Source organism: Aulonocara stuartgranti (genome assembly GCF_965226115.1).
Source record: "Aulonocara stuartgranti genome assembly, chromosome: 7".
NCBI lineage: Eukaryota > Metazoa > Chordata > Actinopteri > Cichliformes > Cichlidae > Aulonocara > Aulonocara stuartgranti.
Genome location: NC_138945.1, coordinates 4,282,195 through 4,308,084, shown reverse-complemented (window position 1 = coordinate 4,308,084; position 25,890 = coordinate 4,282,195). Strand labels below are relative to the sequence as shown.

The following is a 25,890-nucleotide window of genomic DNA, read 5'->3' as shown; positions in this document are numbered from 1 at the left end:
CCTTTGCACAGAAGACAGAGGACGGTCCCACAGGCCAGTAGCACATTTAGGATTGTTGGCTACAACACTTCACTATGAGCTGCGTGAGAGTGCGTCAGCTACTATGTTGTCAGTATCTTTCTTATGCTTAATCACAAGATTATAATCCTGTGCCAGCAGTGCCCAGTGCATCAGTCGTTGGTTATCATTGTACATTCGGTGAATGTATCAACATCGAGCTTGAAAGGTTGAGAGAATCAGGAGCCGCTAAGACAGGGGCGCTGCAGTGGAAGGAATTTGCTGACTCGAACGCATGCTGGAACTGCATGCTGTGTTACATAACTGCACCACATCTGCTTTCATTGCTGGCCAAAAGAAATGTTCCAATATGCGGTCATATGTCTTGTAACACCCAAATGACCGGACTATGAATGTTCATGTGCTAACCGTAGCACCTGCTGGTGAATATTGGAAACACTATCTGCTGAACTGTACTTGTCTCCTGACATTGGACTCCACCTGTGTATCAACAAACCGTCAGAAACCAAACATGTTTGCTACTTACCCCCCTTTGTACCATCATCTTCAGGCGCAGCGGTAAGACATTTGGCTAATGATGGGTAAGTGGAGGGATTCTCAGATTCAGTAGCTGGCTCAACCACACTTTGCGCCTGCTCTTAGGCACCATTAGCCACTTTATCAACAATACTTCAGGGCTAACAATACCAATAAAAGAGAGACATGTAACACACACTCCAAAGGAAGGAGGAAACATATACCCTTGGGGCTAAACAATGAATAACAATACCATGGAACCTCTCCTCAGTCCTACCTACCCTCGAATGCTAGCCTACCTAGCTTCTGGAGTGTACCAGGCTCGAGGCAACTTTAAAGGCGAACCTTCAGTGCTCAAAGCACTGAAAAGCCTACCCCCGACAGGGACCTAATCCCCACCCGGGATTACTCCGAAAATAAAAAAGGCAAAATAAAGAACGAGTGTCTGAAGGAAGAGATTACACTCAGCTAGACACTCACCTGCGCTAACTGGGGAGAGAGTTCCAAATACACCAGAGTTAAGCAAGCAACCCGAGAACAACATACAGACACCAAAACTCATACAAAGCTGTTTCAATTCCTTTCACTGAGATCCCGGACGAACCCCCACATTGTTACGTCCCCACAAATAAGGTCTCAGCAAAGACGTGGGAAACAGTAACAAATAGAACCGGGAAAGAATGAGAAGGGAGCCAAACAGAGCAGTATGGCAAATATTACGTTTTTATTACAAACAATCCTAACACAAAGAGATGGCAACACTGCTTTATCAATAAGATAAAAAAAAGAAAAAAGGTCACAACTAAGTCTTATGTGTCTAAAGGAGGATGAACAAACAAACATAAAAGAAAAATGCACTTCTGGAGCCCACAGGCCCACCCTAACCATTACTAGCAACACACACCTTACTGCTGCTGAGGCCCACAAGCCCACGCTACCAATGTAGCAACCTCCCCACTGCTTTCACAACTCCAAACTGCAGCAAGGACAACCACACCATAGGACCTCTTCATTCAATAGAAAGCAGTGCAAAGATGAAGAGAAAAAAAACCCAAAACCACACAGTTCTTCCCCAACCCTATATAACATCTGAGAGTTAATTGCTGACTGGGTCCTGGTGCCAAATGAGGGAGTGAGCAGCAGCTCCGTCGTGGAGAGAGGGCAGAGAGAAAAAGAGACAGAGAGGGGTGGAGCTAGAGAGGAGGAGGGGGAGAGAGAGAGCAACACCACACCCACACACTCCCACAGTCTCACAGGATGTAACACCAGCCTACTTGGAGTTACTGGGTTGAATTTAAAAAGGATTGCTTGCTGTAGGAATTTCTGCAGTGGCCAGGAATCAAACCCGGGCCTCTGCATGGGAGGCTGGGATTGTTTAGCTCAACAGGTCTAAACAGTTTCCCATTCATTCTCTATGGTAGTGCTAAACTACGGATTTAATATATTATTCACCACTGTGACCCTTCCGGCGCTGTTGCGAGTTTGAGACCTGGCAGTTTTAAACAATTTCCACTTATCCAGTTATGCACCACTTGCAACAGATCTCAGCGATCCTTGTTCATTCGTCAAAGGTAATAAACGTTGTTTAAAATAAGAGTAAACCAATAGATTAAAAATTGCAGGTGTATTTTAAAGGTAAGAGAAGTGTTCACTGTGATTTAATTTACTTGATTAGTGTAAGAAAACGTCCATCACTTGGTTAAAGACGGTTACATTTTATCAGCTGTGATAAAAAGGCATGGTAAATTATGAACTATTCTGTCTTGACGTATGCTCAATCATCCCGGAAAGTAAATTCCAAAAAGTTGATTCTGTACATCTGGACGTAGTGTTTTCAGTGGGAGAAACGTTTCGTAACTCATCCAAATGACTTCTTTAGTCTCAGCTGGATGCAGGTTTCCTCAAACTTCTGAACAGTACATTTGCACACAGACTGAAACTAGTCCACTAAATAAACAATGGGCTGTGAGGCCAGTTTCATTATTATTAATATGCAAATTTTCATGACCATTGATGATTGTATGTCAAGATTCACAAGAAAGTTGTATTCTACTCAGGGAAAATCGGTGGCGTTCCACAAGGAGCCACTTCGATACCTTCTCCAGGACCCATCGGATGAAGATACAAGAATTAAAAATTAGCTTCAGGACAAGTCTGCACCTGTGAAGCAGGACCTAGTGTGCTGATCTCAACAGCTTGCTGCACCCACATCCAAGCTACACATATCCCGTTATGTGAAACACTTGGCTAAGCTTCTAAACACTTCTTTGAACACAAGCCCAGAAAAACTTCTGCAGACTCAGCAACTGTGGCACTCTTTAACTGAAGGGAGTGAGACAACCAGTGTTCCTGTGGTCACCATGGAGCCAGCTTACTTAAACCCACCTCCTCATGCCCTGTCTACACCTCTGACACAAGACTCAATAGAGAAGATTGTGGAACGCATCTTAGAGAATCAACAGCAGGAGCAACCTGAGGAAGGAAGGCAGAAAGATTTGTCTTGCCTGTGGACAGCCCAAGTCCCAGTATGAGACAGGTGGATCTTCCATCCACTATTTTTTTTTACCATCGAGGGCCTGTGCCGTATTTCTATTGTTCAAAGAAGATACATCAAAGTTATGCTGCTGAGGGAATCAGTAACCCTAAAATGCCCTTTGAAGAATTTGTTCAGACAGAATTTTTCCAGAGGGAACCGGACGCTACCTCTGCAGATTCAGCCACAGGGACCAAATAGTCCACACATTCATACGGGCTTCCCTGAAGTGGCAGGAAAACTATATTTGCTGCCCTTTGAAAGTGTACTCTATACAGAGACAAAGGCATGGACAAAGAAATGACCTGGAAGGAGTTTCAGGAGTCTGCTTTCTATGAGACAGAGAGACTTAGATGGATGGAAGGAAAAAAAACTAATGAGGAAGAAACAGTTGATATTGTATATAAGACAGTTTTGTTCTAGTTGTGAGTGTCTGCCTGTGTCCTTTCCAGTCAAAACAAAAAATAAATTTGCGGGTTGAATAAAAGTAACTTTGTAAGACAAAATTTGCCAGGGGTATGGATAATTACAGACTTAACTGTGTATATATTGTTATATAGTGTGTGTGTGTGTGAAAAAAAAAGTAGGTGTTGCATTGGCCGGGAATCGAACCCGGGCCTCCCGCGTGGCAGGCGAGAATTCTACCACTGAACCACCAATGCACGCTGCAGCACCCTTTGCACAGAAGACAGAGGACGGTCCCACAGGCCAGTAGCACATTTAGGATTGTTGGCTACAAAACATTTCACTGTGAGCTGCATGAGAGTGCGTCAGCTACTATGTTGTCAGTATCTTTCTTATGCTTAATCACAAGATTATAATCCTGTGCCAGCAGTGCCCAGTCGTTGGTTATCATTGTACATTCGGTGAAGAAAAACGACAGGATTGTGGTCTGTGAGTACAGTTACCAGAGAGGAGCTGGAGCCAACATGCACTGCAAAATGCTGCAGGGCGAGAAGCAGAGCTCATGCTTCCTTCTCTACAGTAGAATAGTTCTGCTGATGGCATTTCAACTTGATATAGAAAAAACAAGACAGGATGACACACGCACGCCTCATCATCCTGCAATAACACAACATCAGCTCCAGTGGCACTAGCATCAACATCTAGCTTGAAAGGTTGAGAGAATCAGGAGCCGCTAAGACAGGGGCGCTGCAGTGGAAGGAATTTGCTCACTCGAATGCATGCTGGCACTCTACAGACCATTCCAATTGTACCTTTGGGCTACATAACCTGGTTAAAAGAACCACATTGGCAGAGAAGTTTTTACAGAAACACCGGTAATATCATACCGAGGAACTGCTTTAGCTCCTGCCTGGTGGTCGGAGTCGGATAGTTCAAGACTGCGACAATCTTTGCCTCCACCGGGTGGACCTGTCCAAAACCAACCTGCTTACCTAGGTACGTTACTGTTGCCTTGCCAAACTCTTATTTTTTTAATGTGAACACCTGTCACCTTCTTCACTATAAAATAGGGGCCCAAGAGCAGAAGCAGGGACGGACAGACCTGTCCCCAGGCTGAAATTGCCTTTTTAGTGCTTTACTATCAAACCATTTCTTCGTGTTAACCTGGGACACACAGAGAGCCTCTTTTGCTAACAACATAGCACGTTGCCTTCGATCCCTACACATCTTCACAAAACTCAGCAATAGGGCTGGGCCACATTATACCGTTCACGGTAATACTGGCATAACGTTAGGCAACGATAAGAAAATGAAATATCGCAATAGAATATGGGTAAAATGCGCAGTGCCTTTGTTTTTATACGCTCATACGCACATGGCAGAAAAAGTATGGCGGCGATGGACAATGACATGGACAAAAGCGCATCTTTGAATGAAACGGGTGAAGCAGAATTGGTCAGTAAAAATGGTGCAACTTCGGTGGTGTGGAAGTGGTTTGGTTTTCGTCCATCCGATACCCACCAAAGCACAATTTTTTCGTGGAACATGCAAGCGGGCCGTCGTGGCGAAGAGAGGAAACACTACAAACCTATTTCATCATTTGAAGCAGAAGCACTTGGAGTACAAAAAAGCTGTTAAGGCCCGGGTTCGATTCCCGGCCAATGCAGTCTAATTTTCTATAGTTGCACACGTCTCATGACACAAAGAAAAGAAGAAGAAAATTAGACTGCATTGGCCGGGAATCGAACTCTGCCTTTGTAAATGGAGGGACTGTAACTGCGTGTGAATGTAAGCGTGTAAAACCTGCAGATAGTCAGATTAACAGTATTTTGTCTCTATCTGCTATTCTGCAATTCATCTCATGTAAACAATAACGTGGCGCACAGCGTGACGTGAAAAAAGGCACATACCTTTGACATTGCTTGACGAACTCTGTTTTTAAAAAATCTCGTTTACATGTGGACGAAACAGCTGCGTTTTCAAAAATACCCGTGTAGGTGTGGACGTAGCATAAAAGAGTTTGTAGTTTATTTTCTTACTACCTGTAATTTACTGCAGATTACTTGTATTTGCTTAATTGTTTGCTAAATGTTTGAGGTGTGAAATTAACCGCAATGGATCAAAATATAGGTGTGTGTGGTTGGAGGATGTGTTTGTGCGTGGGGGGCGCGAACATTTTTCTTGTAAAACAAAGGGGGGCCCAGCAAAAAACGTTTGGGAACCACTGTGTTAATGTAACACAAGCTTTGTCCCAATCAGAACTCGAACCCACACTCAGACAGTTACATGTAAGTAATCAGGTGATTTTTCACTGGCTAAAAATGTGCGATTGGATCGACTGGTGCTGTTTGATTTGCGGTTTGAGCAGGAAGTCGAGGAGCCCATTTATGTGAAAATGTAAATGACCATTTCTGAATGGAGGAGGGGTTCTAAGAGTACATCGTTCACCATCTTATAATGCTGTGAATGGAGCCATTGTTCAACTCCCTGTGAATGGTACTATAGCCATTGATCAATGATCATGATAATTTGCATATTAATGATTATGACACTGACCTGCTGGCCCATTGTTGGTCAATGGTGCTAGCATGGGTGATCCACTGAAAACAGAAAGTTATGATTCTATAACAGATTTACACATATATAATAAAAAAGGGAAGAAAAATTAGTGTTGCATTGGCCGGGAATCGAACCCGGGCCTCCCGCGTGGCAGGCGAGAATTCTACCACTGAACCACCAATGCTTGCTGCAGAAACTTCTCCACTGAAAACACATGATGGCCCCACAGGCCACTAGCACATTTAGCATTGTTTTCAGGCCCATGTGTGACGAGCAAGGGTGGATCTGACTGTGAAACTAAAATTGGCCAACTACACAGTCAGCAACTTAAGCACACAAGAAAGATGGTGGCCCCTCTGCTTGTCTCTAAATCAGTACAGATCAATGTTTGATTGTCTGCCAATGACAAAAAGTTTAGTTTAAAAAACAAAAGAGTAAACACCACAGTCCCATTCCTCAATGAAAGTAACAGTTCCACGGCAACAAGAACAACAACAAAAACTCTCTCAATACATGTTTGAGAGAAAGGTATGAAAACGACAAAACACTCTGATACTGAGTAAAAGACACAGAAACAAGAAAAAAAGTTAAAGTCTGGAGAAAAACACAAGAAATATGGCAGCTCCTCTGCTTATCTGTAAATCAGTATAGGTCAATGTTTGATTTTTTGTGTGTGAGATGGGAGATGCTGACCTGTGTACAGACTCATCTTTGCCATGTTGTTCTCTAACAGCTTCGCCCAATGAGACGCCGTCCTCGCCACATATAGACCTAAATGCAGAGAGCACGCTGTCTCCAACACCACTCTGTGCAGACACATAAATGAATACAGAGTTACACACAATACAATACCAAAAGCATCCACTACTTGTTATAATGATAGCCTGATAATATGTAATAATACAAATGAAATACCCTGTATTTATTTCTGACTTGACCTCTGTAGATTTTTTCTGCTAAATTACTGGAATCGGTCACTTGTTTTGAGTCACACTGGATAACAAAAATTGTCTGTATTTTAATTCTTGGGCATATCGTGTTTTAGAAAAAAGGATATCCATGGTATGCTTATGGTCATTAGCCAATGAGTGAGCCATTTCACAGAAAGACCCACCCATTGTTGTTTTGTCTAGTTTTTTTTTTAAAAAACAAGACAGCAGAAATGCTTCAGTAATCAATGGATGACAATGTGGTAGCTACGTCTTTTATACTGTCTATATTAGGGATGTGTGCGACTAGTCAACAAACCCATCATTGATCTCACTAGTTGGCACCAGATGTAATAGTAATAGATGTAACTGCTGCTCCTACACATCGAAAGGAGTCAGCAGGTGTTGAACCTGACTGATCTAAGGTGCCCACCAGAGGACAGTGTGGCAAACAAGTGGTGGGTAGGGTGCAAGGGGTCACCTGTGATGGCCCTGGTTTTCCTGAGACTGAAGGAGCTGGCAATGGAAACAGAGAAACCATTGCTAACTGCATATTTCCTCAACCTTAAAAACAATATATTTGCATAATGACTGAAACTAGCACCACTGACAAACAATGGGCTTAGGCACCCTTCTCGATTCAGAGATGGTCTTCCCCTTTTTATGTAAATGGCCTACTTGACTTCCTGCTGAGAGGGGCTCAGTGGGGAGGGACTCTAGCAGCAAGGAGATGCTCCCCATCTGTTGACAACCAAGAGGTGCCCCTTAAGTTCTGTTCAGGTTGTCGGTCCCAGAAGGCACTGCACACAAAAAATGTTTTTTTACTGTCTGCGGTTTTATCACTCTGTCAGGATGTGTTAGATGTACAGGTGACCACATCAGGTGTTCCCACTGTATTTCATTGTTGTGCCCCAATAAGCGTGTCTCCAACAAGCTGTATGATTGTACATGTTCCCATGTTACAATCAATAAAACAAGCACATTCTCAAATAGAGCTGTTCGATATAACGATATATATCGGATGACGATATAAAAACGTCTATCGTTTCATTTTACGCTATCGTTTGTTTCGTGATGTCGCAAAATAAACTAAACTGTTCACGGCGATATTTTTCATCATTTTGATGGTCACTGTAGTGGCTATATTAATTTCTTAAAGTTCTCTCTTTCTCTTATATTTAATATAACCACACGGACGGACAAGTGCCTGTTTTTATGTGTTGTCGTTAACAACAACGACGGTAAAACCATCGCGCCATGTGTCCGCTTGTTTATTTTCCACATAAACCTTTCAGAATAAAGCTCAAGATCCTGTTGAGACTGTTCAAAATAAACTGAATCATGTGAAAGAGAATGCAGACTGTTTACGGATGAGAAGCAAAAAGGAGCCGTCAGGTGCTAAAAAATAAACCTTAGACTCAAACGTTAGAACAGGCTTTTCCCCGCAGCACACTGTGTAATAAATACTCACAAAGAAAACAACGGCCGTTACAACTTATGTCTAAAAATGTATCGTTTCATGCATCGGTTAAAACACTCGACTCCAGGTACACGACGCCAAGCTGGAAACATTTCACGCAGGTCGAGCTGCCCGAGATTCACAGAATTTACAGAAAATGTTACATTTTTGTGACTTATATCGTTATCGGACGATAGATGTCTTATATCGGGATATGGGATTTTGGTCATATCGCACAGCCCTATTCTCAAATAACTGCAAACTGTCTGTGGGCTCATTTTGAGCCAAGTTCAGGAAGATGTTACCTCTCAAGCGAACACACTGGGGGCGGGGACTCACCTACAGTTCTGCAGATGAGCCAGCTGTACAGCATCTCTCAAAGTTTGATTGCTGGCTAACAGATAAGTAGAATTTAAGGTGTGCTGTCCACAAGACAGTTAAAGAATTTATAGCCCGTCTGAATGCCTACACATAAATAATAGAGAGGGGGATGAAAAGTAAGCCTTGCATTGGCCGGGAATCGAACCCGGGCCTCCCGCGTGGCAGGCGAGAATTCTACCACTGAACCACCAATGCTTGACACTGTGGCCTTTGAACAGAAAACAGATCATGGCCCCACAGCCAATTTCTGTGCCACAAAGAGCAAGCAAATGCAAAAGTGACTTTAACCTGTATTCTATCCAAAGTTCACCACACTAGCTTTCAGTCCTATATAGTAAGTACAGAAGCAGTTTTAAACGTAGACATTCATAGCTGCTCTAAATACCCACACACGGAAGAAAAGAACTAGCCTTGCATTGGCCGGGAATCGAACCCGGGCCTCCCGCGTGGCAGGCGAGAATTCTACCACTGAACCACCAATGCTTGCTGATATGACTTTTGCACAGGAAATGGAGGGCTTTCTGGGTCAGTCGGCATGTACTAAGCATTATGCTTTTTGAAATTTCCAGTGCCTTTAACACCATCAGGCTAATCCTACTGGGTGATAAGATGACACCATATTTCTTTCAGAAAAAGAAATATGGTGTCATATATTTTAAAGTTGCTATAGTTGCACACCTCTCATGACACAAAGAAAAGAAAATTAGGTGTTGCATTGGCCGGGAATCGAACCCGGGCCTCCCGCGTGGCAGGCGAGAATTCTACCACTGAACCACCAATGCGCACAGTAGGGATTTTTGCACAACAGAATAAGAACCGATTGCCGCCCCCTTCCGCAATTCTTACACTATTTCAACACTCAGTAGACGGTAGAGATCAATGTTACATTTCCAGCAAACAGGAAAAACGGTGCATTCTACAATAGGCTTAGAGAATTTATACCTTTTATGAACGCATCCAAATACTTATTCATATTTATTTGATTCGAGAAAGTAGACGCATAATTTTTATGTCGCCTCTGACAAAGAAAAAGGAAGGTTGCATTGGCCGGGAATCGAACCCGGGCCTCCCGCGTGGCAGGCGAGAATTCTACCACTGAACCACCAATGCGTACATAGACAAGAATAATCAAGAATCAAGAAAAATTCTGTGACACATTCCAAGGGTTGAATTGCTTGTTTTTCTGGACTCAATATTTCGTCTAAATAGCTCAGAAGGGTGTGACAATTTCATATTTCATTTCGGAAAAAAATACGGGTCGCCGTATTTTGCAATTTAAGGTTCGCTTGTAGTGTATGCTAACATATAAAAAGCCTTCGCAAAGACCTTTAGTGCCGCCTAAACTTTTACAGGTTTCGCTGACTCAAGTTTAATGCGCAGAGATAATAATTAGCATTTGTACACGGTGGTATTGGGCCTCGTGCTTTATTAACCCTTTTAATTAATGCTTATTCATAATTAGCCTTGTTAATTAATGCTTTGCTAGCAGGTTGTACCGTGCACGCAGGTAAGACATGCTGTGCACGTGACTTCGTGCACAACACGCATTGAAGTTAAACGACCAACATGAAGGATGTTAAATAACACTCACCGCAGCGGTGGCTGCAGATTTAATGTGGCGACAATGCAGGAGGCAGCGCCGAGGAGACGGCAGCACCCGCCCTCTAGTCAGCCCGAGGAGCATTGTTTGCAAATGTCACCGACAGGTCACCGACGGCGAAACACAAACGCAGACTGCCGCTGACAACATAAAAGCTACTTCTAGCATACCGCTTCCGGGACTCTGTTTTCAAAATAAAACAAAACTCACTCTCTCTCTCTCTCTCTCTCTCTATAACCATCTAACTATATAATAAACTATGTAATATGAAATATGTATAGTCCAGGATGAAGCATTTGTAAAAGACTGAGTCATTTATAATGGAAAATAAATATCACTATATAATATTTTTGCAGCCATTTTTGGGAAGTTAGGGTAAAAACTGTTTTTTCAAGGATTTTCTAAGTGTTAACCTCCTGAGACCCGAACCACCAATGCTGACCTGGGACCTGAAAATGAGAGCCACATATAAGAATATTCGTTTGAAATTTCGATAGGACAGTAACAGTATAATGTCCTCGTAAGTGGATATCAGGCCCTTGCAGAGCAAAATTTAGTATTTTGGTCTAAATAACCCAAAATGTGATGCCCACATATGTGGACGCCAGGTCCTAGGAGGTTAAACAAAAAAAAGTTACAAATTAATAACAGATAGCGAAGATTGACTGTTACTGCAAGATTTTAACATGAGCTAAATAAAAACAATGTCCTTTTGTGCTTGCTTGGTAAAGCGTGTTCTTTTATTCTGAAACCGTCAACGCGCATTTCCCGTCATGCCTGTATTCCATGCCAGTGCTAAATTACATCGCCCAAAGGGTCATCGCCGAAGGTACACTCTGCTGTGATTGGTTAATGGAGTCAGACCGCGAACAATGGCGTGTATTTTTGTAACTCTCTCTGTGACCAGAGGATGACGCTCCGGGCCAAAGAAAAGAAGATGTTAGTGGTTGAGTAGGCTCATCAAAGTTACATTTCGGGACTGTAGGGACGTTGCTGATAAGCAATATGTGCTCATCCGGTCCATAGAAAGTAAGTTAACGAAATTAAATAAATTCATGTTCGAGTTTGTTATGAAGCCTTTGTCGTGACGTGTTCTTGTTTGCGTTGCAGTTCAAGGTTCACACAGCTGTTTACAGCACTCAGATTAAAAGCAGCTCAAGCAGCGTATGATCATTTGCAGCCTTTTTATGAAACGATTGAAGTAAACAGTTCTTAGGTTGCTATCTGCTACATTTTGATTTTGTTTCCTTCAGATCCACCGATATGAGTTGGTTTGATTTGGCTGTGTGAACCGATTGTTTAGCAGAAATCTGCATTACAGTTTTTTACAGACGCTAGGACACATTTCCCAATACTTAGGTCACGTTTGCAAAACTCCTCACACAGTGAGCACAACAGAAGTCTATGTGGGCTAAACTGAGGACCAGTTATCATTGTTTTGGCACAAAATGCATTCAATGACTACATCTCTCAAATTTCATGAATTATCTTCTCACTCAGACACAACAACTGCCAAAAATCTTTGTACGTACAGGACATTTTGCATGTGCTTACATACTGTTTTCAAAACTGTTAAACTTATGGCCAAAACAATAACACAATGCAAAACTTGAAAAGACAGCAAAATTCAACAACAATATTTTATTGAAACATATTTTAAATCTAAAAATGCAGTTTAACCAGCCACAGCTGATTCTCATTGTAGATGAACATCTACACAGGTGTTACTCCTTCAATTGTTCAACTCCTTCAATTCTGGCAGCCAGAAGATTCTTTCCTAGGTGTATTGCCCTAGATGACATAAGATGTGATGTGGATGAGAACCTGTGGCCAAATGGAGAAGACCGAGTAGATTAGCATTACTATTGTATGTGTATCAGTGGATGGTGTGTATACAAATTCTTGTATTTTGGGATTACTTAGTGCAGAAAAATAAAAATACATAAACAAATATTAACGAATTCTGCATGATGTCTGATTCATTCCAGTAACATATACTGAAATTATAAACAGAGATGTGTCCTTGTTTTACACAAGTAAACACTGTGTAATGCTACATGTTGTTAGTGTTTTTTAGGTCATTGTTTTGTGGGTGACAAAGTGTGTTTGTCGGCTGTCAACCTTTGCTAGTGTTCTGGAAGAATGAGTTTATTTGAGACCTGAATGAAGTGTTTTGGTAGTTGTAGTGCATTTTGAATGTGAAATGAACTGCTTTGCCAAGCTGACGGTCAGTTAGGAGGATTGTGTGAAGAGTTTTGCAAAAGTGACCTAAGTCTGTAAAAAACTGTAACCCTGCGGTTCCCAACCTTTATTGCGCCACGGACCGGTCTATGTCCGACAAGAGTTTCATGGACCAGCCTTTAAGGTGTCGCGGATAAATCCAACAAAATAAAACCAGTACCGGTACCAGAAAACAAGAAAATTTATTCATAACACATGGGAAAAGACCCAGGGAAACCAAGTTAACGATAAAAAATAAATAATAAATAAAACCCCTAAATTTCACACTCGAGCCTCAACTCTCGCGGCCCGCTACCAAACGACTCACGGGCCAGTACCGGTCCGTGGCCCGGGGACTGGGGACCGTTGCATTAACTTATGCGCCGATTTTACCGGGAGGACCGGACAGCTTGTGCGGACTCATAATTCATTCTCTCGTGTATTTGCAGTGTCAAATGAAGGGGACGCAGCTTTAAAGATTAACCGTTTTAAAGATCTGGTGGTCGCACACGGGAGAATACTAATGTAATCAGATCCATAAAGTCAAGACTCACGTTTTGTTTCTATTTTTTGTATCTTGTGTAAATGCGTAAGTACATCTTAAACATCTGTATCCTCTCCAAGAGGCCATGTACCCTGTAGACCTGCCATCTGTGGATCACAATGACCTGACATCTGCGTCTGAACAGTACATGTCCTCTCTGGAGTCCAGCCCCTGTGATAATGAGTGGTTTCAGTCATCGCAGACCTCAAAGGTACCTAACCACATTTGGGTGACTGATTATTATTGCAAATAATACAGGGAGTGCAGAATTATTAGGCAAGTTGTATTTTTGAGGAATAATTTTATTATTGAACAACAACCATGTTCTCAATGAACCCAAAAAACTCATTAATATCAAAGCTGAATGTTTTTGGAAGTAGTTTTTAGTTTTAGCTATTTTAGGGGGATATCTGTGTGTGCAGGTGACTATTACTGTGCATAATTATTAGGCAACTTAACAAAAAACAAATATATACCCATTTCAATTATTTATTTTTACCAGTGAAACCAATATAACATCTCCACATTCACAAATATACATTTCTGACATTCAAAAACAAAACAAAAACAAATCAGCGACCAATATAGCCACCTTTCTTTGCAAGGACACTCAAAAGCCTGCCATCCATGGATTCTGTCAGTGTTCTGATCTGTTCACCATCAACATTGCGTGCAGCAGCAACCACAGCCTCCCAGACACTGTTCAGAGAGGTGTACTGTTTTCCCTCCTTGTAAATCTCACATTTGATGATGGACCACAGGTTCTCAATGGGGTTCAGATCAGGTGAACAAGGAGGCCATGTCATTAGTTTTTCTTCTTTTATACCCTTTCTTGCCAGCCACGCTGTGGAGTACTTGGACGCGTGTGATGGAGCATTGTCCTGCATGAAAATCATGTTTTTCTTGAAGGATGCAGACTTCTTCCTGTACCACTGCTTGAAGAAGGTGTCTTCCAGAAACTGGCAGTAGGACTGGGAGTTGAGCTTGACTCCATCCTCAACCCGAAAAGGCCCCACAAGCTCATCTTTGATGATACCAGCCCAAACCAGTACTGCACCTCCACCTTGCTGGTGTCTGAGTGGGACTGGAGCTCTCTGCCCTTTACCAATCCAGCCACGGGCCCATCCATCTGGCCCATCAAGACTCACTCTCATTTCATCAGTCCATAAAACCTTAGAAAAACCAGTCTTGAGATATTTCTTGGCCCAGTCTTGACGTTTCAGCTTGTGTGTCTTGTTCAGTGGTGGTCGTCTTTCAGCCTTTCTTACCTTGGCCATGTCTCTGAGTATTGCACACCTTGTGCTTTTGGGCACTCCAGTGATGTTGCAGCTCTGAAATATGACCAAACTGGTGGCAAGTGGCATCTTGGCAGCTGCACGCTTGACTTTTCTCAGTTCATGGGCAGTTATTTTGCGCCTTGGTTTTTCCACACGCTTCTTGCGACCCTGTTGACTATTTTGAATGAAACGCTTGATTGTTCGATGATCACGCTTCAGAAGCTTTGCAATTTTGAGACTGCTGCATCCCTCTGCAAGATATCTCACTATTTTCGACTTTTCTGAGCCTGTCAAGTCCTTCTTTTGACCCATTTTGCCAAAGGAAAGGACGTTGCCTAATAATTATGCACACCTGATATAGGGTGTTGATGTCATTAGACCACACCCCTTCTCATTACAGAGATGCACATCACCTAATATGCTTAATTGGTAGTAGGCTTTCGAGCCTGTACAGCTTGGAGTAAGACAACATGCATGAAGAGGATGATGTGGACAAAATACTCATTTGCCTAATAATTCTGCACTCCCTGTATATTCTTCAAGGTCTGCTGTAAATGAAATTATGTTTGCAGTTATTCACACGGACTTGTTTATTTAGTCTACAGTAAAATCTAGAAAAATCTCAGCTAACCATAAACAGCTTCACATTCTTAAATCAAGAGCCTAAAATCTTTTAGCATCCATATTATCCATTAACTGTGTTCTCCTAGTAACTCGAAATGTAACTTTATCGTCTACATTTCAAGTTATTTTCTCAAAACTTTGAGTTAGTAAGTGTAAACTTTGAAATCTTATGTAGATGTAGGTTTCTTCCTGTTAAAAGGGAGTTTTTCCTTCCCTCTGTCACCAACTGCATGCTCATAAGGGATCGTCTCATTGTTCTCTGTATTATTGTCGAGTCTTTGCCTTACAATTTGAAGCGCCTTGAGGTGACTGTTGTGATTTGGCGCTATATAAATACAACAGAGTTGGATGTAATAACACCTAATCATGCATATGTTTTGGTATTGAAATACACAACAGATCTTTTAAAGCATTAAACTTAACTTGTTTTGGCGTGCAGATGCCCTGAATTAACTCTCTGTGTGGTTACTGTGACTCTCGAACGGGAACTATGGTGGAAGTGTTTTTACCACCTTACCAACATTTGGCTTGATGTTATCTTCCTGTCTGCTCAGGTGGCAATAACGGCAACAAATGTGAGCCAGCTGCAGCTGTTTGAGGATGGCCAGCCTGCCTGCGCGGTGCTGGCACTGCACCCTTCGGATGATCAAACACAAGGTTTGGGTTCAGCACGCTGCTCTGTGAGATGTTCCAGCCTCAGACACAGACTGACGCTCTCTGCTCTGATGTTACCTTCCAGTGGTCAGCCTATACCTGCACGGGAAGTGGTGGCTTTTGGATGACGTCTTGCGAACGTCAAGCAAATCCAGAAGTGGTTTGGTGTCGGTAACTGTGTTAAAGTACATTTGTCTAGACACTATGTCACTTCATGGCTCGTACACAGGTGTGAACAGTGAGAGAATAAATCAGTCTACTCATGACAAGAATCATCTCAAGATTGCATTGTAGGTGTGGTCGGTAGCAGCTTATGCAGCGGGTTTGCGGGAGAAACTCGGGAGAATTTTCTCCAACCACGTCATCTCAGTGTACTTCAGACTCAGCAATATGGTGACGTGCAAGATAAAAATAGTGGTCAACGACCCTCAGGACCACCTCTAGAGGTGACAGCCCCCATTAGGAATAAAATACCTGACACAGTCCACTATTTGTTTTTAGAACTGAAGAAGCCTCTTGAATTCGAGGTGAAATGTCTTAACAAACTTAAAGAAGTCAAGTTGCCTTCTTTTTTTTCAAGTCTTAAGACATACATAAATACAACCATAAATACATACAACCAAGCTGTGCAGTGGAGTGTGAAGCTGGAAAACGCATGAACCTATGTTATACTGGCTTTTGAAGCTTGCCATAGTTTTACAGGCTTCAGGTGTAAATTCACAGAAAAAGTCTGTTCTATCAATTTCTAAATGAAGATTTGCTGAATCGTTAATCTACCAGAGCCGACTGTCTGGAAACTTCTGCATGTTGTCCGCAGGTCCAGTCTGTTATGGAGAGGGTGATTGTATTTCTGCTCAGTCAGATAATGGAGAGGCCTTCACTGTTCTCCCTGCATCCTCCCAAAGAGAGCTGCAAAGTGCTGTGGAAAGACAACCAGGCGGTCGGCTTTTACACCGTGAAGCACAAAGGTGGGCAGAGGAGGATGAGAGTGATTGGCAAACAGGGTATCAGTGAACATACACATCTGCAGGTTGCGATTTATATTTTGTGTATGTCCAGCAGGAGTTTGGACAAATGTGAAGAAAGCTGCAAAGTTAAGGGCAGAAGACTGGCTTGAGTCGGATTGAAACTTTAATTAAGTCAGAAACAGCATGAAATTAGGAGCTGGGTGGAGGCGGGCTGCAAAGTGGCCTGCAGATGTGCAGCAAGTGTGGATGATCTAAAATATCTTATATGAGATAGATGAGTTGGATGTGAATTTGCATCAGATGATCTTCCAGGACCGAGCAATTCCTCAATTTTCTGATCACATCCAGGCCTAACTAATCACGCCAAGATGACTATTAGGAAGGTGTTCACTTTGAAGCTTCACAAATCTCTTTCTATGGATAAATCATACCCTCTGTTGTCCTTCTATTTGAAGGAGTTACACTGACTTAGCTTTTCAGACCTGGAAGCTACATCCACCTCTTAAATGCAATCCATGTCCTCCTCTGCTGTTTCAGGGAGTCTGTGTGACGGCTGGAGCAGCTGCTGTTACCTGCTGCCTGTTCTGGACACTGTGCTGGTGAGGAGGAGCTGCAGGAGGAGAGGCTTCGGCCTTCAGATGCTGGAGGATTTCTGCTCCTCCTTCTCTACGGAGGAGTTTCTGGGAGTCAGCTCTCCATTATCTCCCAGCATGGCTGCAGGTCAGCTCGGGTCCTTCTTTGACCTGTTTGTATACTTGTTTCTTTAGGTCTCTGTCAGACAGTTTGCTGTATCTGGTCAAGGAACTGCATGTTTTCTTCGCTTTTGTTCAATAGAAATGTTCAGTAGACTCACGCACTAATGATCTAGTTATAGCTAAAAGCTGATCACACACCTGTACATCATGACGCAAAAAAATGTAATAGGTTTTTTTTAATAGTGGAATTTGCATTTCCCAAGTGAAACACACAGAAATCCAAGATGACACTGACTGTAACTGGAAACAGAGGTGAACTTGATGATTTAGCCCCTCATTTAAATGAAAGGCATTTGGTCAACCAATGAGTGTTTCATTTGAAGTTTTTTGTCGTCGCTTTTCCCAGAGTGTCTCCTGGTGAGATGTGCCCGGCAGGTGTCAGGATACTCTACTGTTTTTGTTATTATACCTTGGCGCTAAGCACGGGTGACCGTAACAATCACCATATTAAAGCGTATAGTGGCACATAACTGTTATAATCGTGTCTCTTGGGTCCCAGCAGTGGTTGTGGATGTGGAGTCTGAATGGTTGGCTCAGAGGTCGCCTGAAACAGCCGATTGGTATCAAAGAGTTTTGCTGAAGTTTTGCAGCTTCACAGAAGCAGAAACTTGGGTTTGGAAAAGTCTGAGGAGACCATGGAGAACAGATTTTTTAGCTGGCCTCATGAAAGTTCTGGCAAGCTGTCCGGCAGCTCAGGAAAGGAAAGCAGGGCTGGGCTCAGGCTCGGTCAGGGATAAAAACTGCTGTCCAGAACTAAAGATATTGTCAGGCGCTGGAAAGAACACTTAAGGAACACTTGAATCTGACCAAAACGTCCTTTTTGAAGGAGAGAGAGCCTGAACACTCATGGGAAGACTCACTAATTGCTTCATTTCACTGATTAATGACAATGGTTTTTACAAGGTTACACAGATCTCCTTTAAAGTGCCAGATTAAGGTGATATAGACCATTTTTCCAAAGCTCATTGTGTGCAAAGCGTTGTTTCCCAGACTTTTGCTGCTTTCTTTTATTCCTTTTTTTCCCAAACTCTTTTTATTTTTCAGAATCACAGCAAATTACAGTACAACAACAGAGTGATTGCACACCATGTAAAAAAGACAAAAAAGACTTAGCTGTGCCCAAAAGTGCCGGTCAAAGTGACATTGTGGCTATACATGTAAAAGAAACCTAACCATGTCATAAACGCGGTCCCCACAGCAAACCACAGAGTGGAGACAGTACGGGATATCCACAGCAACTCAAGATTATCTTTGGTAGAAAAAACAGAATAATAATAGAGTACCTCATGACCAAAAGAAGTCAGGAGTGAACAAAAATAAAACAAAATAAAAGCAGTAGAGTAGCATAGAACCAAGTACAATAAAATAGGGACAGCCAGATTCACAGTGGTATATCACAGAACTGCTGTCATGGTCCTGGGTCGGTGACCCAGCGCTTTAAGTTTATTATTATCATTTTCTAGTTTATTATTATGATGATGATTATTGTTTGAGTTCTATGTGTTATATTCGGTCTGCCTCTGAGTCTGTATCTCTGTCTGTCTATGGTGTCACCCCGTCTGTTTGTGAATCTGTCTGTATGACAGTATGTTTGCACTGAAGCACCGCAGCAATTTCCTAATGTTGTAAACCTGCTCAACATTTGGCAATAAAACCCTTTCTGATTCTGATTCTGTCTGTTCAGTTCAGCGTCTTGTCTGGTTCCCTGTGTCTGAGTTTCCTGTTTTATTGTGAAGGTCTGTGTCTTATGTGAGTGTGCTCAGTTTACGTTTCCCCTGTCTCGTCAGCTGTGATTTCTCCCAGGTGTGTTCCCCTCCGGTCTCTCATCCCTTGATTACTGCCATCTGTGTATTTAAGCCCTGTGTTTCTCTGTGTCAGTGTCGCGTTGTACTCTCAACTAGCTGTGTATTTTGCGTCTCTAGTGTTTAGTCACCTGCTCCAGTTTAGTGTTTCAGTCCTCAGTTCCTCTGTTATGACCTTTGTTTGTCTTTTAGTGAGTTTATTTAGTACGAGGTTTCTCCCAGCAATAAAGCTGCGCTTTAAGTCCCACTTCCGTGTCTGAGTTCTGCATTTTGGGTCCACCACTCCTGCTTGCCTGCCTGCCACACAGCCAACCATGACAACTGCACTGTTTCTACATTGTTGAAAAAGGGTTTCCATGAATTCAGAAATATTGCCGTTGACCCACATAGAGTATGTTTTACCGTTTCCACATTGCTAAAAAGAACACCTGTAATCCAGGCCTCAGAGAGAGGAGGGTGACTGACTTCCACTGGAGCAAAATCAGACATCTGGCCAAAAGAGTTAAAAAAGCCACGAAATCTGTCAACGCTAGCAAAGCAGTCTCACCAGGTGTCACAGCAAAGACCGACACATTTAGATCTAAGTGCTCCTGAAGTACCTCTAGTAAGGCAGGGACAGGACCACAACATCAGTGAGGCGTGGGCTTGTTTGCATCTATCACAGACAGGATCAGCATCAGGGTAGATTTTGGAAAGTGCGAGTTTTCACCAGTGGGTGTGGTGCAGCACTTTGCACTGGACCAGTGTATGCCCGGCACTAATAGATGACGAGTGGACCCGGAAGAGTATATCCTCCCAAAAGTCCTGGGTGATTTCCTTACCAAGGTCCTGCTCCCAAAGCGACTGAATAGTTAACACTGGGACACTCCGGAGATAAAGGATTCTTCATAGCTGCATGAAGCAGCACCGTTTTAATTTGGAGGTGGACGCAAAAGAGTCTCAATGAGTGGGGTTAAAGGCTGAGAGGGAAAATGAGGTGTCATCCCTCGAATAAAGCTACAGACCTGTGGGTACCCAAAAAAGTGGGTTTCATTGTTCAAGTTGTTCAAAGGAAGAGAAAATGCCCTTAGAATAGATCATTAAATGATTTTATACCCAAAGTAGACAACAGGGCAAAGCTTCCATCCCGTGGTGAAGCCTTAAAAACATGGTTCCTACAGGTTGCAAAGAAAAAATCTGCAGGACAAAATGCTGTCTTGGATTTCTAAGCGCATTCAGCCTCATTATCTACTCATATAATCACTCAGACTTATCCATGCTCCAACAGAAATACAACAAAACATGTGTTTGTGTGTTCAGTGTTCAAAAGGTTCCTACAGAAGCACCAGCAGTATCGAGAGCGTCTGTACGAGGTGGAAGCTCCAGGGGGCTGGACTCAACGACGAAACATCTGGCTTAACATTCTGCTCGGACGCTACTGCCTCGGTAAACATTGGTTTGTTTTTTATGGGTTTAAGAATATTTTCAGATTTATATTGAATTGCTAACATGGGAATGTCTTGAAGACGGCATGTGTCCTTATCTGACTCACATCTTTTAGGTACTGATAAGGAGAGCAGCCCAATATCAGGAGAAACACAGAGAAATGCACTCAAGGACTCCTTTCACAAGGTAAGAATGTCAGGCTACGTCCACACTAGCCTGGGTGAATTTGAAAATGGCGTCTGAAAACGCTCCGCCTCCACACTATCGTTTTCATTTGTTTTCACAGAAATGCTTGCGTTTCAGTACTGCGCATGCGTGATACGCAAGACGATTCGACCTGCCTTAAATCCATCTGCTGTTTATTTACTTTTCAGCTCTTTGAAACGTTGCAGCAAAACGTTGAGGAAAAGCACCGAGTTTTTTAAATGGACCAACAATGAGACGGAGTTATTGCTGCGAGTAACACAAAAGTACAAAGTTGTAAAAGAGAGTGAGAATTAAAGAATTTGAAGAAAAGCTCTCTGGAGCACGTACAGACTGATATTAACCTTTAATAGGGCTGTCAAAATTGAGCGCAAGCAAAACAACTGCTGTATAATGCCCTCTGCTATCTTAGTTTAATTGGTCACATGACTGCATCACATGACTAACATGCATCGTCATCGTTTTCGAAAAGGCTCCAAGTTCGCTGTCAACACTGCGACGCGAAAACATTTTCCCAAATGTATCCGCTTTGGAGAGCGTTTTCAAAACGCTGCGTTTTCCTTGACCGAAAACGCCGTCTCAGTGTGGACGAAAGGCCAAAATGATGCGTTTTCAAACCAAAACTTATTAGTGTGGACATGGCCTCAGTTTCTCCACGATTACACTGAAAAACATCTTCAGCCAACTTAGACTGAAACAGCTACTCGTCACACACTTCACATTCATGGCCAGAGATCAGTACTGCCCACAGTAACGCGTTACTTGTAACTCAGACACATGGTTCTTAAAATAAGTAATCAGTAAAGTAACAGGATTACTTTTTTGGGGAAGTAATCAGTAATTAGTTACTGATTACTTTTTTCAAGTAACTTGACCAACACTGTTCATGGCTATATCAAGAGCTTGTTGAAGCCGGCGTTTTCATTGAAAACTTTAATTTCAGCTGATGGCTGTTCGAGGCTCCTCTGAGGTTTATAGTTTTGAAAATGAATGGATGAAAGTAAATACGTCCAGTAAGGCTTAGTTTGATATTTTATAGTTTTATTAACAGTGAATTTACCTGTTTTACTGACTATTCTAGTGTTGCTAAGGAGATCTTAATGTCTAATTAGTTTCCCAGAGAAATGTTGTAATTTGCAGCAATGATGACCCACTACTGATTTGGTATGACCAGAATAATATTCTGGTGTGTCGACAGCTGCAGACATTTGGGACTCGTAGTCATTCCTGTTACACTTCCATGGAGTCCACCTGAAGGGTGCTTGCATAGTTTGTGCGTTGTAATGTCTCCGTGAAAGAGTCTCTGATGACAAATTTCCATCTCTCTGCCCAACGGGGATCCAAGCAGACCCTCATGGACACGAAACATCACACGGTACACTTAGAAAACGATTCCATGAGATTTTGTAATTGTTGCAGTTTAGTGTATCGAGTGCTTGACTTTATGATTGATTTTGGACTTGTTATGATCTGTATGGCCTCACGTTTAGATTTAGGTGCTACATGTTCTTGCTCTCTGAGGAATTGTTGGGTTTCACCTCACAATACTGTGAGGCGCTTTGTTCTACCACTGAGCCTCACTAGAAGGCTAAAATAGCGCGTCTGGCTTTAACAACGGAAGCACAGTTATTTTGGGGACCGCTCTCAGACCTACTGCTTTAAACAGAAGAGGATGTGAAAACAAGCCTCTGACTTTTCTACTTTCACAGTCACCAGAGGATGAATGTCATCGACTGTACTGATCACTTGAGATGAAATCAAGATTATTAATATTTCAAAGCTTTCAGTGCTTTTATAGATTGATCTGAAACTGAATTATGTGCAAGTGTCAGTGAGGAGAATCACACTGAGTCACTTGGTGGCACTATGAAAGCAGAGTGACTAATCCCAGACCTTCAGACTTTAAACAATGTGAAACCAGACATAGACTTGTGGGTTTTCACCTTTTTGTCTGTCAGCTCTTGACCCAAATATGTAATATGCTTTGAGATTGCATGTATCAAGAACTGGCATGTTCAACACAGTGCAGTGAAATGAGTTCCAGTACGGCTGAGTGTGTAAATTTGCACACTTTTTTCCTTTACCTGATTCTGTTAAAAAGTAGCAGCGCATTGGCCGGGAATTGGCCCTGCGTCTCCTGCATCTACCACTGAACCACCAATGCCACGTCCTGTCACTGCTACAGGGCCAGATGCTTGCTGGCTAAAAGCCCTGCATCTCTTTTGGCACATTTGAGATATTAAACGTCAAACAAGCTACCAGCTCATGGCTCAGAAAATGATTTTATGATATTTTGCATTGACAATCAGGGCCGCGTATGATTCTTCGAGATGATATCATACCATGTTCTTGCTCTAGGAACAAATGCTATGTTCCTCCCAATAATCTTACCATATGCTGTGAGATGACATTATTATTATCTGGTATTATACGACGTCCATATGAGAGTCCTGCTATCTATTTTATCTTCTCTTACAATGTAACTTTATAGAGACCAGCATATATGTCAATAACAGAGTGAGAGTTACCAGCAGTAGGAGGTTCACACCATAAGCTTCAAACTTGTGTAAACCACACATCAAATTGTGGCACAGAAAATGCTTTCGTGAGATTTTGTATTGACGTTCATGCCCCCCGAGAATGTTTCTCACCCACTTCAGAGGGTTTGTGGATTTTTGTTCTCATGTTGTGACTCTTTGTAGTTTTTTTTTTTTTAATGTCTCCTGTAGCTATTTTGTGTAAGCAGCAATAATTTATCCAATTCTGTTTATCTCCATGCAGACTTGTATACTGGACCTGGGCACACTGGGAAGCACTGGTGTAAACACCGCAGTGGTGTTGGACTCTGCTGAACAGCAATTTAAATCATGTGAGCCAAGCCAAGGAAGATGGTCCCTGAGCAGCGAGCTCCCTGGAACAGGATGTAGCCCTGCAGCCCAAACTATCCATGTGCAATCTGGACCTCCCACCCGGCTCCTAAACACAGCACAGGCTTTGAAATCCAAGGCTTCCAAATCTACAAAGCACCACAGACAGGAACCAGAGGACATGCAGAAAATTCCCAAACGAGCCAGAAGTGAGTTGAAACATGTACACACAAAGACTGCATTCAGCAGCAGAGCCCGCAGAGAATGTTCGGACACTTAACCGAAACCATATCCACATTCATTTAGGTGACTTTGTGTTCTTTCCATCAAATCAAAGTGAGTTTTGAATGAACAGCAGACTGCATGTACCTAAACATGCACAATAAACCTTTTTGTGTGTCTTTGTAGTATCGTGTTTCTTTGTGGCTACTTAATAGTGTTTGTGCTAAATAAGAACCATGTGTCTGAGTTATTGATTTTTGCCTTCAAACATAAATACATCCACACAGATTATTATTAGAGTATAGCATATGCATTTGCTCCGTGGGTACAACTTGCACAGCATTTCAACCCATTTTAGATGCAAGGTTGGGGTTCATACGGTGACCTCAGATTATTATGCTTAACTATTAATGCACAGGATCAATCAATAAAGAGCTACAATATAGTTTTTTCTGCACTAATCACATAAAAAAACCACAGCTTCTGAGGCTTGGTGTGGATTAGGAGATAGAGCAACCCGTCGACTCATTGGACGGTTGGTGGTTTGGTCCTTGACTGCTCCAGTCTGCATGCCAAAGTATCCCAAACCCTGAGTTGCTCCTGATGTGCTCACGGAGGAAAAATTGTTTAAAACTACAGATGTATTATCATCTCGCCCACTGCACTTTAGGTACATATAAAAAGAAAAAATCTTGGTGTATTGTCCGTCAGAGGATAGACTTCAAAGTTCTGATGCTGGCCTATAAAGCTCTGAATGGTTTAGGACCAAAATACATCAATGACCTCCTGACCCAGTATGAACCATCCAGATCCCTCAGGTCATCTGGATCCGGTCTTTTATCAGTTCCCAGAGTCAGAACCAGACACGGAGAAGCTGCATTCAGCTTTTATGCTCCTTATATCTGGAACAAACTCCCAGAAAGCCTCAGATCAGCTGAAACACTCAGTTTATTTAAATCCAGGTTGAAGACTCACCTGTTCTCAGCTGCATTTGAATAAAGCACCAAATCCACACTTTAAGCTTAAATTTCAAAACTTACATTTAACTACTGATTTTATCTACTGTTCTGATTTTATCTGTTTTGGTTTTATATACTGTTGTTTGTTTGTTTGTTTGTTTGTTTGTTTGTTTGTTTGTTAATTAGTTAGTTAGTTTGTTTGCTTGTTTTAATCAATTTTAAATCATGCTTTTTATTTGTTCTTGTTTCTAATGTCTCTGTAAAGCACTTTGAATCACCTTGTTGTTGAATTGTGCTATACAAATAAACTTGCCTTGCCTTGCCTTGCCTTGTTTAAAGCAACCATCTATATACATAGTATTTCGGCTTTTTTGTACACTGTTCTCATTGTGTTTCTTCTTGGTTTTTTATTTTTCTAATATATCTCTAATTCACTTTTTGTTCCTTTCCCTCGTGCTGGTGTAATAAATGAATTTCCCCCAGAGTGGGATTAAATAAAAATCTATGTGTGTTTGTATTCTTGTTGGATTATGAGTGCAAGTTTTCCTTTCACCTCCTAAGAATAAATGTGCTGGAATGAGAGTACAAACCCTTGAATCATTGCTAACTTTGTAGTTCTGGTGTTCAGAAATGGTGCAACAGTTTGCACAATGCTTGCATTTAACGTGTAAAATCAACAGTTCTGACAATAATCAGCAGATACTTGTAAAAGCTTTTTGTGTAGAAATAAAGCGTAAATCTGGACTTGCTGTGTGTGCAGACACCTGAAAATACAAGCTGTACCTGCAGGTTGCTGGTTTGAGTCCCTGTTCAGATACTGGTATTTCTCAGAGGATGATCCCCTCACTAAAGACCGCACGAGAAACAACTTTAACAAACATTAAGAATACTAATTAGCGCCTAATTAGTAATGAAAAAGAAAAAAACTACATGTACTTGCGCTGCATTCACTGCTGTTCAATGAGGGCC

General features: G+C 42.1%; 2 protein-coding genes across 2 annotated transcripts in view; one reads left to right on the top strand and one right to left on the bottom strand.

The window, feature by feature from the left end:
• Positions 1-10,572, bottom strand: part of ldhd (lactate dehydrogenase D) — a 54,507-nt gene extending 43,935 nt beyond the window's left edge. Inside the window, exons 1-2 of the mRNA XM_082541945.1 lie at positions 10,392-10,572; positions 6,725-6,837 (exon numbers count right to left, since the gene is read on the bottom strand). Of these exons, the coding sequence (XP_082398071.1) occupies positions 6,725-6,837; positions 10,392-10,484 (206 nt within the window). The 5' untranslated portion in view covers positions 10,485-10,572. The remainder of the gene's footprint in view (positions 1-6,724; positions 6,838-10,391) is intronic.
• A 685-nt stretch (positions 10,573-11,257) lies between these two features.
• On the top strand, positions 11,258-24,147 carry fam169b (family with sequence similarity 169 member B). The gene is made up of 9 exons (XM_082541970.1): positions 11,258-11,429; positions 13,245-13,375; positions 15,620-15,722; positions 15,805-15,890; positions 16,537-16,687; positions 17,225-17,407; positions 20,544-20,669; positions 20,785-20,855; positions 23,655-24,147. The coding sequence occupies exons 2-9, from the start codon at positions 13,250-13,252 to the stop codon at positions 24,018-24,020; spliced, it is 1,212 nt and encodes a 403-aa protein (XP_082398096.1). The 5' UTR covers positions 11,258-11,429; positions 13,245-13,249; the 3' UTR covers positions 24,021-24,147.
• The last annotated feature ends 1,743 nt before the right edge of the window (positions 24,148-25,890 follow it).

Bases quoted from the DNA above. Each gene is read 5' to 3' on its own strand.
- fam169b (XM_082541970.1), top strand. From the start codon at position 13,250: ATGTACCCTGTAGACCTGCCATCTGTGGATCACAATGACCTGACATCT. The intron at 17,408-20,543 runs GTCAGCTCGGGT...TTGTGTGTTCAG, and splicing joins ATCTCCCAGCATGGCTGCAG to TGTTCAAAAGGTTCCTACAG. The intron at 20,670-20,784 runs GTAAACATTGGT...CACATCTTTTAG, and splicing joins GCTCGGACGCTACTGCCTCG to GTACTGATAAGGAGAGCAGC.